This window comes from Bos taurus, chromosome 25, assembly GCF_002263795.3.
Source record: "Bos taurus isolate L1 Dominette 01449 registration number 42190680 breed Hereford chromosome 25, ARS-UCD2.0, whole genome shotgun sequence".
Lineage (NCBI taxonomy): Eukaryota > Metazoa > Chordata > Mammalia > Artiodactyla > Bovidae > Bos > Bos taurus.
Window position 1 is genome coordinate 3,133,700 of NC_037352.1, and position 18,876 is coordinate 3,152,575.

The 18,876-nt window shown below is 41.9% G+C and overlaps 1 protein-coding gene across 1 annotated transcript in view; it reads right to left on the reverse strand.

The window, feature by feature from the left end:
- The window catches only part of CREBBP (CREB binding protein), a 118,966-nt gene that overhangs the window by 79,356 nt on the left and 20,734 nt on the right, over nt 1–18,876 (reverse strand). The window contains exon 2 of the mRNA NM_001164022.1: nt 13,988–14,700. Within this exon, the coding sequence (NP_001157494.1) occupies nt 13,988–14,700 (713 nt within the window). The remainder of the gene's footprint in view (nt 1–13,987; nt 14,701–18,876) is intronic.

Here is an 18,876-nt window from a genome sequence, read left to right on the forward strand (position 1 = left end):
TAAACATGTTAATTCTAACAGAAACATACTGATTCTATCATTCTTTGGTGTGTTCTGAAAACTTAAAAACCCAGAAAATCACAAATGAAACCTTTCTTTGCTATAGTAGCAGTATTATTTAAAAAAATTTTAAAAGGCAAGATGACTTCAAAATACCACATTAAAAGTAATTATAACCATGCTGGCCTCCTACCTGGGAGGTAAAAACATTTTCACTAGCAAGAAAAATCAACTTTGTTATGGGGCTTGCCAATCTTGCTTGGCTGAATTACTGTTTCAGATTGAGAGCTACAGCCCCATCAGACCACAGTACAGTATACATGGGTGTGTTTCTAAAAGGACGTAAATAGCAAATCCTTTTGTACAACAAAAAGTACTCCTGGGAAATCAGACTCGCTCTCCAAGTTATCTATTCTAGAGATCTTGTCGATGGGGGTCAAATCTGATTCATATACAGAAAATCGGGTATTATGCACTTTCTCACCTTATTTTGAATCCTGGTATATCAAAGACAAAATGGTGAAGAAAAAATACAGACTTTGAAGTCAGACATGGAGGGGTTGCAAGTCAAATTCAGCCACTTTCTAACATGTGTCATCTTGAATAATTTCCTGGGAGACAGAAAAGTGGCTCAGAATATTTTATTCCATGTGCAAAACAGATATGGCATGCACCTCACAGGATTATTAAACACGAAAGAATCAAGATTACTCTGCAAAGACACCTAGAACAGAGTCCCGTATAACCGGCGCCCCAGAAATGTCACTCTTTGCCTGCTCTTGTCTGTAGTTCAAAAAAGAGTCAACACGGTAACTGTTATCCTTGTTCATAAAGGATCATACTGCAATTTGATGCTATAGTCATTACATACTTCTGAAAATGCCAGAAGTATTACACGGTAATCAACATAAAAACCCTAAATGTTTTAACTTGGTGACAGATGGACAGCAAATTATGTCTACAGTAAATGCAACTCTTTCCAAAATATTGCAGAAACATTTTGGAGAAGTCGATCCTTGAAGTCATGCTTTGGACCCATTTACACTAAGAATGTTAAGTTTAGTACTTCCTAACTTTATGCACTAAACAATGAAAGAAATGAAAGATAACTTCTGAAATGTGATGTATTCGGTCACCAGTGGGCACCCATTACACACCCTAATTACGCTTATACCATCAAGATGGAGAGACCTTCCAGTGCCCAGATAGCACAGCCACACCACCTGACCCTCCCAGAGCTGCTAAGAAAAGCAGACTCACAGCACCCCACTCCCAAGACCTCCCAAAGCAGAATGTGCACCTTAACAAGATCCCCAGGTGATCTGCAAATCCTTATAAAGTTTAGGAAGCCCTGCCCAAAGATATGTTCAAGTCTGAGATATGTTAACGGCTGGGCTTTAGAATCAAATCGTTCCTAAATTATTTGCACTGAAGGAAAAGCACCCAAGAGGAATACGAAGGGCAGAGTCAAATGTCTTCCAGAACAAACCCAACACTCTCTAAAGAAAGACAACAAAACTCTTACTCAACAACACATCCACCATGTCTACTACATAATCAAAAATAACTAAACATGCAAAGAGGCAAGAAAATATGACCCATCACTGGGAATTATATATTTTTAAAAAACGAACAGAAAGACTGCAAACACAGAGAGGACAAAGATGTTGGAATTAGCCTTCAAAAGGAGAGCAGGAAAGGAACAAAGAGAGAGGGAAAAAGAAGAAGAACTAAATGCAGAAGGGACAAAGAGAAAACAAATGGTAAGATATCGACCGAAGTGTAACTGTATCAACATTTCATGTAAATAAACTAAACCCTCCACTTAAAGACAAAGACTGTCAGAATAAATTAAAAACAAGTTCTGACTACATATTCTTTACACAAGACATCCTTCAAAGACATGGACAAAGGGTAAAGAAGACATCCTTTGCAGATGTTAGTAAGAATGAGAGTAGCTGTGTTAATGAAACAAAAATAGAAATAAAGAGAAACACTGAGAATGATGCAAAACTCATCAGGAAGACATAATAATCCAAAATATATATTAACTTAAATCAGTAAAGATGTAGCTGATTTGAACACAATCAACTTACTCTAATTGACATTTACAAATGCTACACCCTACAACCGCATATTCTTTTCAAGCATATGCAGAACATTCATCAAGATAGACCATATGCTGGGCCATAGAACAAGCCTCCGGAGATTTCAAAGGACAAAAATTATATACAACACATTCTCTGCCCACAATGGAATAAGAAATCAGTAACAAAATAGTATCTGCAAAAATCTCAAATATTTGAAAATTAAGCAACACACTTCTACATAAAAAATGAGTCCAAGAAATAACAAGTAAAATATTAACATATTTGAACTAAATGATAAAACTCTATCAAAATTTATCAAGTGCAGTGTAAAGCAAATTTAGAATGAAATTTATTGCTCAAATGTTCACCTACCCCCAAAAAGTTATAAAGAGCAAAAAAAAATCCAAAGCAGAAGAAAGAAAATAAAGAGAATCAATGATATAGAAAATGAGAATATTGACAAGTCAAAAGTTGGCTGTCTGAGAATATCAATCAAGTTGACAAATTCCTCTCCAGACTCATCAGGGGAAAATGAGAGAAACATAAAACTATAAATATCAGACTCAAAAAAGGGACACTGGACATTATTACAGATTCTATAGCCATTAAAAGGAAGTTAGGGGAATATTATGAATACTTCACTGCTAAATAAGTTTAAGACCTGAGATGAAATGGATAAATTCCTTGGGGAAAAAAAAAATTAACACAAGAAGAAATGAAAAATTGAAATAATCTGTACCTATTAAATTAATCAAATCATAATTTGAAATCTTCTCACAAGGAGAACTCCAGACCCAGATGGTCTCACTGGTGAATTTTATTAAATATTTAAAGAAACAATACTAAACTCTCATAGAAAAGTAAGGAACAGAGAACAAAAAAGCATTGCCTTGATACCAAAGCAAATCAGGAGATACTGCAAGAAAATTACAGATCCATATCCCTCATGAATATAGAAGCATAAATCCTAAGACAATATTTTAATAAATAAGATCCAGCAGTACATAAAATGGATAGCATATCACAATCGAGGGAGGTTGGTTATCCCAGGAAGGTAAGGTTGGTTCAACATTTAGAAAGATGCACTTTACCACATTAACAGAATAAAGAAAATCCTCCTGATCCTCTCAACAGATGCAGGAAAATACCTGATGAAATTCAATAATCATCTATGATAAAAAGGCTCAGCAACATCCTGACGAAGGGGATCTTTAAAAGCCTACAACTAACACCATACTTTATGGAAGACTGTTTTCCTCCACAGATCAAGAATAAGACAGGGTGTACATGCTCTCAACACTTTCATTAAACACTGTACTGAAGGTCTCAGGCAGAGCAGTGAAGCCAAAAAGATAAAAAGCACACCAATTAGAAAGGAAGAAGTAAAATTCTTTATTTTACAAAGACAACATGACCTAGAAAATTCTAAGGCATCTATCACATAAGTAGAGCTAACAAGTGAGTTATGAAAAGTTACAGGATATAATGTTAATAAAGAAAAATCAATTCTATTTCTCTATATTAGCAACAAACAAGTGAAACAATCTAGACAAAATCTAGACATCAAACAAATGAAAATGAGAAATTAAACAATTTGTTTTTAATACTTACTATAAGCTAAAGTTGGAGATGGACAGAGAGGCCTGGCGTGCTGCGATTCATGGGGTCGCAAAGAGTCGGACACGACTGAGCGACTGATCTGATCTGATCTGATAAAGCTAAAGAAATAAACAGATCAGGGCTTCCCTGGTGGCTCAGTGGTAAAGAATCCACCTGCCAATGCAGGAGATGAGGATTTGATCCCTGATCCAGGAAGATCCCACATGCTATGGAGCAACTAAGCCCACGCGCCGTAACTACTGAGCCCACGTGCTGCAACTACTGAGGCCCACAAGTCCAAGAGCCCGTGCTCGCAACAGCAGAAGCGACTGCAGCCAGAGGCCCCCACGCGGCAACTGGAGTAGCCCCTCTTTGTCGCAACTAGAGAAAACATGCAGCCACAAAGACCCAGCGCAGCCATAAATAAATAAGCTATATATATATATATATATATATATATAAACAGATCAATGGGACAGACTAGAAGAGGGGTTGCAGACTCCCTGTAAAAGTCATTAGTAAATAGTTTAGTCTTAGCAGGTAACCAGTGGTTTCCATCCCTCATTCTTTTCTTTAGTTGTTTGTTTTTTAATCAATGCTTTAGAAATATAAAAACCATTCTTAGGTTATGGGCCAAATTTGGCCCATGGGCTACAAATTTGCTGACTCCTGGACTAGAGTCCAGAAACAGACCCCTCCTTACCCAGTCAATTCCATCCCCAGTTATTTAACCACGAGAAATGAAAACTTATATGGCCACACAAAGACTTATACAAAAGCGTTCACAGAAGCTTTATTCTTAACAGCTTCAAACTGGAAACCACCACAATGTCCATGAATAGGAAACCACATAAGCAGTCATGGTATATTCACACAGTGGACACTAACAGTAAAAAGAACTATTGAATCCAGGCAACAACATGGATGAATCTCAAAAACACTGAGCAAAAAAGAAGCCTCATCAAAAACAAACCCCACACTACCCAATTCCATTTATATCAAGTCTGAGAACAGGTAAAACTCATCCATGGTGAAAGAAATGGGTGGCAGAACACAAAAAGGGAGGAGTACCAAGGGACTTTTTGGCTAACGACTCGCCCTGTACTGTGACAGGGGTGTGGATAACACCGGCATGGGTCTTGACAAATCAAACTGTAACGCTTCAGATCTCGTGCATTTCACTCTATGCAAATTATACTTTTAAAAATAATAAAACAGTAATTAGGATCTCTAACCCCAGATCCTAATTGTTGACCTCTAGTTAGAAAGTAATAAGGTTGATTGGTTTTTCTTACAAGTATGCTCTTCCAAGTAGTCACCCTAGAGACCTATCAAATCAAAGAACTCAATGTTGCTATTTTGCAAAACATTCAGTTTGTGCTACAAAAAATAATGTTATAAAGTTAACTGAAAAAAAGAAAGGTAACTCCAATTTCTATTTTAAAAAGAGGTAAGTAATTATGGATACATATACACAATGGAGTATTACTCAGCCATTAAAAAGAATACATTTGGATCAGTTCTAATGAGGTGGATGAAACTGGAGCCTATTATACAGAGTGAAGTAAGCCAGAAAGAAAAACACCAATACAGTATACTAACGCATATATATGGAATTTAGAAAGATGGTAACAATAACCCTGTATGCAAGACAGCAAAAGAGACACAGATGTATAGAACAGTCTTTTAGACTCTGTGGGAGAGGGTGAGGGTGGGATGATTTGGGAAAATGGCATTGAAACATGTATATCATATAAGAAACAAATCGCCAGTCCAGGTTCAATGCATGATACAGGATGCTTGGGGCTGGTGCACTGGGATGACCCAGAGGGATGGTATGGGGAGGGAGGTGGGAGCGGGGTTCAGGATTGGGAACACATGTACACACCCGTGATGGATTCATGTTAATGTATGGCAAAACCAATACAATATTGTAAAGTAATAATAATTTAAAAAAATATGATGCATGTATTTCTAAAAAAAATAAAATAAAGTAAAAAAATAAAATGAGGTAAGTAATTATGGATAAAAGACTGCTAGGGAAAACATCAAAAAGTTAATACCAACTATGAAGTGGGTGATAGGATTATTGACAGTGTTTTCTTCTCTAGACCTACAATTTTTGTTCAATCAACTATTTTTTTAATTAAAAAATAATTCTCTGAAAACAGCAGAAAAGCAGTCTCATCACTTCAAATGTTAATTATCTCAAATCCTTTAGGTAAGAAAGCATCTGGCCAGCTAACTAACCCAGTCTTCTCTGCAAGTTTTCAGTAAACCCAGACACCAAGAACTAGATATACCCCATCTCATTTAATCAGCATAACAATTCTATGAGATAGATATTACTATCCTCTTTTAATCTACACAATTCTCAAAGGCAGATATTACTATTATGCTCATTTAAAGGACAAACAAGACCCAGAGTGATTACATGATTTTCCCACAGCTAATAATTAGTGACGCAGCAAGTCCAGATTCCAACCTCTGCTGCAAGCACTCAACTGCACTCCATGTGGGGAGGCAACCTGTACCACCGCTGAAGATGAAGAGGAGACGACAGCGAGGACAGGAGCAGCAGCAGGGCAGGACTCTGTGCAAAGCCATGACCGACACATATACAGTCTCATTTAAAAGGTTTTAAAAATAAATTCATTTATTTTAATTGGAGGCTAATTAATTTATGAAAGTGAAGTCGCTCAGTCATGTCTGACTCTTTGCGACCCCATGGACTGTAGCCTACCAAGCTCCTCTGTCCGTGGGATTCTCCAGGCAAGAATACTGGAGTGTTCTAGTGTTAATAATTAGCCTCCAATTAAAATAAATTAAAAAAATAAAATTATTTTTTAAATTCATTACAAAAAATAAATAAAAATAAATTCATGCATACATATCATGGGAAGTTCAGCACATCCTGACTCACATATTCTCCATGAAAGTCATGATAAGATGACTGAACCAGTAGAAGACTGCTTAACATTTTTACCAAAACCTGTGCCTACAATAGCTCTATAATCATACCACAGCTCACTGGAGTATTTCTAAGCTTTCAGTCCTTTTGTTCTATAAAGTCACCATTTACTTTCACTGTGATCTTTTTTAAAAAGGCCAAATTAGGATTTACTTAACAAAAAATGTCCTTATTTGCTACCAAGGATCAGATGACATGACATTAAAAAGAAATGACATGAAAAAGAGAAAAGCATCAGACAAATGTACAGGATTATTTCTCTTGCTACTAAATGTTAGAAATTTTCAATTATCATTCCAAAATAGGAAAGGCGGGTCACTCATTCCCAATAACCAATTTGGCTCCATTCCTCCCTTAGTGACAACATGCTGCTAATCCATCCCTTCAGCACGACAGTTCTCGGAGTGCAGTCCCTGACCAGCACCAACTACGGTCACCTGGGAGCTGGCCCCACCCCAAACCTACTGTAGAAGGAACTCTGGGGAGCCCCAGCACGCTGGGTTAGCAAGCCCGCAGTGACTGTGCTGGACGCCAAGTGTGAGAATCATCGCTTTATCCTATCTAACCAAAATGCTGGCTGACTGACCAGGGGATCTAGATCTAAATCAAAACCTTCACCTATAAGACAGCTCTAGGGAAAGCCAGGCCCCTTTTTCCTGACTACTTTCTAAAACAAAACTAATATTCCAAAAGCCTTATCAAAAACAAGTCCTAATCTAACCCTTTGTGAAGAGGGCTTACCATACAAACTATCTTGGTCCCTGATTTCTTTTTTTTTTAATTACAAAACTCCCTGACTTCTTATATATTACTTATAAGAAAGGACTGAACAGATTTCCGAGGCTGCAAAAGCACTTAACAGCCTTGGAACTGGACCCCTTGCCCAGATACTCTGCAATACCTTCCTCTTCCTATCAGTCTGCTTCCTCTGCCACCTCTCTACACGGCAACAACACCTCCAGGCAAGAGAACTTGCGTATAGCTTCCAGTCCCCACTTTAAATATATTTTTTGCTGTCCTCCTAAAAGACAAGTTTTGATTCTCTACAGAAAAGTAGAGCATGCTACCAAAAAGGTAACATACGAGGTTTCCTACTGTTGAAACGGAGACACACAGAGTGGAGGGAGGAGAGGGGCGCTGAGGAACTCCCCATGATCACCCAGCACAGCCAGGATAGGATCCCACGAAGCCTGGCTGATAGTGATAGTGAAAGTCACTCAGTCGTGTCCAACTCTGTGTGACCCCAATGGACTATACAGTCCATGGAATTCTCCAGGCCAGAATACTGGAGTGGGTAGCCTTTCCCTTCTCCAGGGAAAGGCTGGAGATTGAACCCAGGTCTCCTGAATTGCAGGTGGATTCTTTACCAGCTGAGCCACAAGGGAAGCCCTTTATGATGTTTATGATTATTTCCACTTTCTCATTCCTAATTTTGTGTGACTCTTAAACATTTAAAATAGAAAACACGAGCCATTTCAACAACATGCCAGTAATGTTAACAAAGAATGATGTGATTTAAATGAAATAGTTTCTCCTCTCCATTCTATGTGCCTCTATTTCTAGTCTGTAAAATGGGAATAGTACCCACTTTTTATTTTTAATGAAGAGTAGAAGTTAAATGCTTTGAGTTTTTCTTCAGAATAAAAACAAACTTCAATTTTTCTAAAACAAAAAGACACTGATTTGAGACCAAGAGTCTAGTGGAGTATTGTCAAAGGTCTTAAGTCGCCCTCTGGGGAAAAACTTCAGGCCCATAGAGTTTTTGTACAGATGAAGCTTCTCAGTTCTTCAAGGAACAGATCATTTCAATTCCAAACTGTTTCAGAGAACAGATATGAACAGCTTCCAAACTCTGACCAATTTAACACAGCTCTGATACGAAAACCTGACAAAACACACAAAAAAGAATCAGGGATCAATCTCACTATTGATTAGTGAGAAGCAAAAATTCTAAATGAATGCTAGCCAATAAAATCCAGCAAAATATTAACTTAATTTCACAATTACAGAGGTGGTTCAACCGGACAGTAGGAAATCTGAGATAATTTGCCACATAAATAAAACAAAGGAGAAAAAAATCACAGGGTAATAATATAGATGTCAAGAGGGACTCTGATAAAATCCAACATCCAACAAATGAGGAATAGATTATGTCCCAATTTAAAAAGGCTGAAAACCAAAGCTCACGTTATACTTAATAATAAAACACCAAATACATCTCTATTTAAATCAGAGACAAGACAGGGATGCCTAAGAGCATAAACACTGGTAGAAATACTGCCAAGGAGAAGACAAAAGTACCAATAATGCAAAAGATAACTGTATACTAGGAAAAACCTGAGAGACTCACTCGAAAAAGTATTAGAACAAGAGAATTCCATCAAGTGGCCAGATTACTGAAGTGACATATATATGTTAACATCTTTCCTATATCAAAACACCATGAATACATCCAGAAACTTAGGGGAAAAAAAGGTGTATTACTTATATAAAGAAAACTATAGTATGCTTCTGAGCAACATAAGACTCATAAAAAGACATAAAAGACAAAGCTTGCATGAACAGGGTAAGACAACTGAGAAAATAGATTAGTAATACTAAATAAATGCACTGGGCTAACTCATTTGCAAAAGTGTATACAAAGCTAGATTTCTATTAATATAGAAACTCAAGCCAAAATGAATTCTGGATTAAAGACCCAAGCTATAAGGGAAAAGAATATATAATACTCCATTTTGGAATAGAAAAGTATTTCCAAACATGACATAAAACCCAAGAGACATAAAGGAAAACATGGAAAAAATCTGCTTCTATAAAAACTGAAAACATCCATTCGGTAAAAACTCAGAACTATGTGGCCATTCTGGCAAGTAAAAAAAGGGGAAACACTTTGCCTTATTAAAAGACTTTAGCTTAAAAAAAAAAATGATAACACTTTCAGGAAAAAAAAATGAGTCACTTCATATTTTCAGGGCTTCTCTGATAGCTCAGTTGGTAAACAATCCGCCTGCAACGCAGGAGACCCCGGTTCAATTCCTGGGTCAGGAAGCTCCACTGGAGAAGGGATACGCTACCCACTCCAGTTTTCTTGGGCTTCCCTGGTGGCTCAGCTGGTAAAGAATCTGCCTGCCATGCAGGAGACCTGGGTTCGATCCCTGGGTTGGGAGGATCTTTTGGAGAAGGAGGGAAAGGCTACCCACTCCAGTATTCTGGCCTACAGAATTCCACGGACTGTATAGGCCATGGGGTCGCAAAGAGTTGAACACGGCTGAGCGACTTTCACACACGCTATGCTTGATTTTGCTTCTCTCATCTCACTTTATATGCTTTTTGCTTCTAATTTTTTGTCTTTAGACTTTAGCTTTTAATATGCAAAAATACTGAGTACAAACCAACAAGAAAAAATGGGAAACAAGACAAAAGAAAAACTGACAGAGAATATGAGCAACAGCAAAATAGAAAGGCCCATGAATTTATGACAAGATATTGTACCTAAGAGAACGGCAATCAGTTAAAAAAAAAAAAAAAAAGGTATCAGTGTTGGTGAGAATGAGGCACAGGGACTCATCTGCTGTTGGTTAGGGTATAATCTGCATGTTTTGGGAGAGGATCTGTGCTTAAATATCTATGCTTATTAAAAATGTCACTATCCTTTAATCCAGAAATTTCACCCCCCAAATCTCTCCAGCAGATACATCTAGCTATACAAAGATATATACACAAATCAAAAATCAAACGTATAGCATCAAAACATACAGCCATTGGGGCATTAGTCCTATAAATTAAGATACAGCCAAATCAGGGGCTACTCCCCTGACATACCTCGTGAGAGGAACTGAGAGCTCCGTCTAACATGCAACAGCTTCCAACCTGCACTGCTGCGGGGCGGAAAGGACAGGTGCACACACATGTATGTGATGGGGGCGCAGGGGAGGGGAGAGGTTATACTATACTATGTTTAGAAGTCTCACACACACACACACACACCCTCTCTGTGCCTGTATATCTACAGACCATCTCTGGCAGGACAGATAAGAAATAGTAGCTGCCTTTGGTGAGAGAATTTGGGAGAACCAAAGGTCAAAAATCCCCACTCCAATACTCTTGCCTGGAAAATCCTATGGACGGAGGAGCCTGGTGGGCTGCAGTCCATGGGGTCGCTAAGAGTCAGACACGACTGAGCGACTTCACTTTCACTTTTCACTTTCATGCCTTGGAGAAGGAAATGGCAACCCACTCCAGTGTTCTTGCCTGGAGGATCCCAGGGACAGGGGAGGCCTGGCGGGCTGCCGTCTATGGGGTCGCACAGAGTCGGACATGACTGAAGTGACTTAGCAGTAGCAGTAGCAGTAAAGGTCAAAAATTAAGGGAGACTAACTTTTCAGTTTTTATCCTTAATGCTGATTTTTAAAAAAATTTGACTTAGTTGTTAAACCATATGCATGATTACTGTCTAAAAACAAAACTGTTAACAAAGTCTTTGACCCAGTAACTTCACTTTTCAGAATGTACCTCACAACGCATGTGGGTATGCCCACTGGAGGACAGTCGCTGCAGCACTGCCTGTACTAATGGGATGTCAGAAAGAACCCAAATGCTCCTCATCAGGGTACAGGAACTATGGTGCATCATGGAAAACAAGAAAAATCTGCGCCCACTGGCATGGAAAGGCATTTCGTGGTCTACTGTTACCTAAAACAGCAAGGTGCTCATCTCATGTAGTCTAGTTCCATTTCGTATATTAAAAAAGGACCTGTGTTAATATATCTGTACAGAAGCAGTTACCTGTAAGCAGAAGAGGGGCTGCCCTTTTTACTATTTACATTATTTTATAGGAAATCTGCATATCCTTTGTACCAATAATTTTTTTAAACAAAACTGCCTTTTAAAAAAAGTTTCTTTGTCCCTCTGTGCATTTAAAATCTTATTCAGCTTAAAATGAATGTGTCTCTCGCTCCCACTATTTGCCCACCACTGTTAGCTCTTCTGTCCCAACCAAAGGCCACGGCAACTTTCAAAAATGCCACCTCCCACCCTTTCTTCGCCATCGGCCTCTTTGGGATGGGAGACGGCTGTGCCACAAGTCATGTGGCTTACCGTCCTCACACTGCACGCTTGCTGCTGTCTGAAGACAGACCCCGCTGTACAAAGGAGTGAAAACGCTGGGCAGACGGAGGAACATGGAGCGAGGGAGACGTGATCAGCAATGCCCAGGCTTCAGGCAACTCCCAGAACAAAAAACAAGCAAAACAGCCAGATGTGTCAACAAATAAACTGTAAGAATTCTAGAGATTAACAGCTTCTTAAGAGCCACAGCAACTGAATAAAAGATAGGTTATTCAATTCGGGGGAGGGGACTCTAATAACAAACCACGACACATGCAACCACTGGGAAACCAAGTATCTAGTGGACACCGATGACACAGGACATCACGTATGTACATGTGACAGTGTACTCTGCCCGGGTATGCCAAGTCCAACTTTTAGGAATACATGAACACACACACACACACTACCAATGGCTCTCCAAATGTGGTCAAGGGACTCAGGTCTTTTCAGGGGTCAAAACTATTTTCATAAAACACTAAGACAATTATTTGCCTTTTTTGCTCTCATCCTCTCACAAGAGGCTCTGTGACATTTGACATCACTACAATGGTTAATGAACATTTGTGTTTTAAAATTCTCTTTTAGTATCTAATGTGGCAAATATGGACAGATAATCCACATTTTAAAGAAAACAACTCGATAATTTCTAAGATTACTCAGGAGCCCTGTTTATTTTTGTGTGTGACTTAAATTCTCCAAAATACCTTTTCGTAACTGGGCATTTGGAGCAGAATGACCAGTGAATCAGGAAGGAACAAACATCAAATCTACCCATGAAGCCTAAACCCAAAGAAATCTCTTCTCAATTCAACTTTAAAACGTGCACGCACACACAGACCCCTCTTCAAACACCAGGGACAACAAAAATTTGAGTTCACATTTTCCCTTAATAACACTTCAAAAGAGATAAATGAAATGTGAATGTTTAGAATTACTTCACTTTTACTTCTTCAGTTAAAAAATACCCTCTTCTTAGCCAAGCCAGTCACACGGTTCACAGCTGTCACCCAGTGCCGGCATCAACCTTACGGGGAAACTGCTCGACGCTGACCTCTCCCTCTCCCTCATCTGGGACTCATCAAATTCAAACAGTTCTGCTGTTCCTGTTCTGGAATCTGCTGCACCAAACACCGCCTAAATCAGGGGCACTGGGGGCAGCAGCTGGCCTCCTCAGCGTGTCCCAGGGGTCGGCGTCTGGTGGGTCAGCCCGTGCTCTGCCCCTTGAAAGTGAGAGTGAAGTCGCTCAGCCGTGTCAGACTCTTTGCGACCCCATGGACTGTAGCCCACCAGGCTCCTCTGTCCATGGGATTCTCCAGGCACAAACACTGCAGTGAGTTGCCATTTCCTCCTCCAGGGGATTTTCCCTACCCAGGGATTCAACCCAGGTCTCTTACACTGCAGGCGGATTCTTCACCATCTAAGCCACTAAGGCAGCCCGCATCCTCTGTCCCTTGTCTGCTCTCATTTTTCCAGTGGGCTCTCTCCACCTTGGCATCTGCCTTCCCTGTTCTCCACGTTCAGTTCCTACACTGTACACCAGCTGCAAGGCCCTTCTCAGGAGCAGAGCTCTACGCTGCACAGCCATCACACCCCCCGAGTCAGCAGCTCTGAGTGCCTTACAGGCTCCAGGTAGTGCTAACGCCGCTGGCCTGGGAGCCCATCTGGAGAACCCTTGCTCTGAGTTTCCTCTGAGACCCGAAGCTCTGCCATGCCACCTCTTCCCTGTTAAGCCCAGCAGGAGATAACCAGCTAGGAACCCAGCTTCCTCGCTGGTAAAACGGAGGCTGTGGCAAAACACACCAGGCCAGCTGGCTGTAACACAGGAAGGGCATGAAGAGGACTGCCCTGGCTGGCGGCGGGAGGCGACGGCAGAGCGCCTCTGCCGGGCCCACTAACGCCACAGAAGGCTGACTCCCCTCGAAGTTGCCTCTCAACCACGTGGTCCTATCTCCACACGTTTGTCTTAGAGGCTGAAAACTGGCCCTCGGCCCACACTCCCCTCCGTGTTCTCAACCATCTGACGTGCAGGCTAGCCTACCACTGGCTTCTTCAATAATTCCTACCTTAAAGACACGGCAGGGATCTGTATGCTGGGAAGAAGGACATGGAATGCCAAATCCAACCCTTTCGAGAAGGAGGGGCAGGAGGAACACCTAGAGGAGGACAGGAACGTGCCCCTGGTTAGCGGGACAGCTGCAAAGCACTGACGCTCGCTTACCTTGCTCATGCCTCCGGCCTGTGCGGTGTTCAGCCCTGCGTGACTGGCCATTTGCGGTGAAACTTGGGTCAACGTCTCAGCCAGCACACTGCTTGTGGCCCCCTGCATGGCCGGAGTAGGGTATGGCATCCCAGCTCCCCTTCCTCGGCCAGCAGCCCCAAGAGATCCATTCATAACCTGCGCCTGTCCTTGCTGGGCCTGGTTCATTAAACCGTGGCCAGAGTTACTATTGAGGAGGCCTGGGTGGGTTTGGTTGAAGTTTGCGTTCATGCAGATCCCAGGTCCCGTCTGCGACGTGGCAGGGCTGCTGGTCACCAGCCCCACTTGCTTTTGTGCTTGCGGATTCAGTGCTTGGGAAGCAGGAGGAGTGGGCCCGGAGGTGCTGGCTGCCTGCTTAGGCAGGCTGGGGGCGGAAGAATCTCCCTGGTTCAGAGGGCTCTTGCCCATGGCACCCAGACTGGCCATGTTGGCACTGCTGGGCTGCCCCTGGGCCTGGCTGCCGAGGCCTTGCTGCGCGGGGCTGCTGGCACTCACATTGCCTATTCCCGGGTTGATGCTGGAGCTGCTGCCGCCTCGCAGGAGCTCGGACAGTTGTTTATGTTTGGAAGCAGCATCTGGAACGAGGTTCCCACTGTTTAAAAGGCTTAATTCTCCTCCATTGGGGATCAACTCATCAGGAAGATCATTTTCCAAGTCAAACAATGATCCAAAATCTAGAAATGAAACAGAAACAGAAATGAGAAACTAAGCAACCATAATCTCTCTCCAACTGTCACGTTACTACAAGCGTAACCTAAAGGGGCGCTTAACACGGAACACTCGCGTGTCTTACGAGTAATGTCAAAATGATCTGAAAGTTCATTTGAGAAAATAAAACAGAAAAATATTTTTCAAATTCTGAAGAAGGGAAAGTTAAACAGAGATGAGAGGAAGGCTATCTAGAATGATAGATTCTATCCTATATTCCAAAACAATAAAGAGTGTGGGGTAAGGCAAATACAAATTAAAGGAATACAATGGAAATTTAACGAGTTCGCTTAATTATGATGTTAAAATGCTTCAAGAATGTATGTGTGTAAAACATTAACTGGGCATCAGGTTAGACCAACAGTAATTTGAGAAAATTAAAGCCTAGCCTTAAGTGAATATATATATAAAAGAAGTAAACTATTAAAAAAAAAAAAAAACTAGCCTTAACAGAAAATGAGATTCCTCAAAGTGCTAAAGCTACAGGAAATAAAGATATATACAGAAATTAAAAAGAATTAAAAGTAAAAGAAAATAGCTTAAAAAGTACTTGAATTATACAGAAAGGGTTAAAGTCAATCTTACATAAAGATGGAAAGCACACCTCCCGAGAATAAATGTGCAACGGATATACAAACACGTAAGGATCACAAAGGAAGATAAAACAGTAAACCAAAGAGACCATCCTTTGGTAATCAAACATGAAAATTATAGCAACTCCTTCTTTTCCAGTCCCTCTCAAAGTAACACTTCTCTTGTGTGGCCTATATATGTCATCCCTAGTCCTTCACTGACCACGCAGTGTTCAAATAACAACAACCTGGCCATGCGTGCAAGTGCAAAGGACAAGATGTGCAGAAATACAGTCACCGTGGAATTACCTGTAACATCAAAATAAACGCAGACTATACTCAGAAGCAGTTTAACCTACTGGTTATCACAGCTCAAGACCAAGACTACCAGTATCTCTGGATGCCGGCTCTGCCTCCTGCTTCCCACTTACCAGCTGTGTGACCTTGGTTAAGTCACGTAGGCTTTCTGTGCCTCAGTTCTTCTCTAGAATCTGGGAGTGATAATGGCTACTACACCTCAGAGGGTTGCTGTGAGGACTAAATGAATTAATACATGTAAATAACTTAAACAGTGCCTGCGGGTGCTAAGTGTTCAGAAAGTATTGGCTACTTTTGTGTGCTTCCTAAGTCGCTTCAGTCATGTCTGACTCTGTGACCCCATGGACTGTAGCCCCCCAGGCTCCCCTGTCCATGGGATTCTCCAGGCAAGAATACTGGAATGGGTTGCCATGCCCTCCTCCAGGGGGTCTTCCTGACGCAGGAATCGAACCCACGGCTCCTGTGGCTCCTGCACTACAGGCGAATTCTTTACTGCTGAGCCACCAGGGAAGCCCTCAGCTATTATTATTACTGTCATCCAATAATAGAGGTTTAATAAGCTGCTGCACAATAGAAACAGGAGAACATTATACATCCATTAACATATGAAGACTGTACAAATATAGGAAAATGTTTGTGTTATATAAAAACATGCAAATAGAAACTGTATGCAGAATGGCACAGAGAGCAAGATTAGCACTAAAGTGCGTGCATGTGGGCAGTAGCTGGAAAGTAACCTGCCAAAAATAGGTGCACGGGTAAAATGGGGGGTGATGTGTGCATGCGGCTTATAAAATTTAACAAGCCATTGCCCCTGCCACCAACCACTTTTAGAAAATTGAAAACCTTTTTCTCCAAGGTACAGACTCTTGCGACTGTCTTCCCCAACCAGCTCCTCAGCTGGCTGCCTGGGATGTTCCTTTCAGGAAGGGAAGCGCCTTCCAGTCCAAGGAGCAAAAACCACCAGACCACCTTCCCCATGGCAAGTGACACAGTCCCAGCTATGGAAACGGAAGGCAAGTGGGCCAAGGCATTCTGGAGATGGTTTTCCTTCCCAATGCTAAGGGATGCTCAGAAAATGACCTCCCATTCTTCACTAGATTTCACCCTGGAACTGCAGCAACGCTCTTCAGCCAGGAAATGAGACAGGGCTCACGCGTTAAGGATGGCTGCAGGGCAAACACAAGCACCCAGGTCCATGAAGCCATCTCTAGGCTAACACAGCGATCCTGGAACCATGCCCCACCCCCCACCATCTTCAGACTTCCTGTAACAAGAGAAAATACACTCGTATCACTGAAGCCATTCCAGCTGCAGTCTAAGGTAACTTGCAGCTGAAGGCATCTTGGTATCTTCATCATGTCTACGGATGAAGTTCAAACTCCTTCACTCTCCTCAGCACCTGCTGGGGCACCCAACCTCCCAGCCACAATACCACAAGCCAGCACCTGCATCAGCAAGCTTTCTCCTCTGTATGCACTTTCTCTCAGGCTAGAAAACCTCACGTCCAGCCCTCTGTCACATTCAACAGTAACTACGGAGACTCCTCCTGCAAAACCAACCAGTCCCTTTCAACCTCCTGAGTTCACTAAACATACATGCCTCATAAGCCACCTCGAACACATACTTAGTTCATCCTGCCTGTGAGGGACTAGACACTCCTTGCACACACACTCTGCTTGCAGAGCCTCTGAGAGCAGCTGCGGACGGCATGAGCCTTGCCTTTCCTCCTGAGTGCTTTACTGTGTGACACCTAAGAACACCCTTACACAAGCGCAGGGCAGCTGACAAATTCAGGAAACTGAACACTGATATGGTACTTAATACTGATTGCCCTTACTCAGATCTGGCCAGTTGTTCCCAAAATGTCCTTTATCACATTTCTTTTTCCTGTTGCAAAATCTATTTCAGATAAAGAAGAAAAAAACACACTGCAAAACAATTTAAAAAAAAACCCATTTCAAGATCCCAACACATTTAGGTTGTCATGTCTCTGTCTTCTCCTTTATTCTAGAAATGACCTCCAGACTTTGTCTTTCATAACTCTGAGATTTTTGAAGAGGGTAGGTCAGTTGTTCTGTAGAGTGCCCCAAGGTGGGGTTGCTTCCTCAGGCTCAAGAACACTTAATTACAAAGCGACAACAGGACTCTTGGATACAGAAGACAGCAAAGAGAACCACTGGCCAGGGCTTCCCGCAGGCGACCTCCACACTCCTGTGCTTCCACGTTTTGGGGCTTCGGGGGTTCCATGCCATGGCTTTCATGCTATTGTGTCGTCCTTAACCTGGAGATTCACTAAGGTCTCCAGACACAAAGACGATGTGAGATATAGTCAAAATAAATGAGAACAACTCTCTAATATAACTAACATTTGTATTTGTTGCCTTCCACATGTACACACATCTGCTGCTGCTGCTAAGTTGCTTCAGTCGCGTCCGACTCTGTGCGACCCCAGAGACAGCAGCCCGCCAGGCTCCCCCGTCCCTGGGATTCTCCAGGCAAGAACACTGGAGTGGGTTGCCGTTTCCTTCTCCAATGCATGAAAGTGAAAAGTCAAAGTGAAGTCGCTCAGTTGCGTCCGACTCCTAGCGACCCCATGGACTGCAGCCCACCAGGCTCCTCCATCCATGGGACTTTCCAGGCAAGAGTACTGGAGTGGGGTGCCATCACCTTCTACTGACCACTATTTTAGAAAAATTGAGTGTGTGCATATGTTTAATTCAATGCTTTTTAATCTATGAACAAGAAAATGAAACTCATTTAAACAAAGACAATGGAAGCCACTTATTGCAGACATCAGGTTTCCTTCTTACCTGCTAGGAGGGGATGCAGTGTCAAGCCCTAGAGACCAGAAGAAGGAAGTGAGCTACAGATACTGTACATTCAAAGTTTGGAATAGCCTGCGGATGTTCCCGACTGACCCTTCCAGGAGTCCCAAAGCACTTTTCTAGGAGAGGGCGGGCAGGCCAGGACAACAGCAGGTAAATTCAGAAGAACAGATAACCACAGCAAAGTCAACAACAGGGTCCCTAGTCCAGCGTAGCAAGTGGGAGTCAGAAATGGGAACGCAGAAAGAACACTCGCAGGCAGAGCACAGGAGTGCAAATCCTGGCTGAGTCAATCAGCCCCATGTCCCTGGGCAAACAGCTTAATCTCTGCATCTTAATTCCCTCAACTGTGAAACAGGGACAATGGTATCCCAGGGCTACGCGCTGAGAGCAGCAAAGGGGCGCTTTGCCACTGACACCAGTT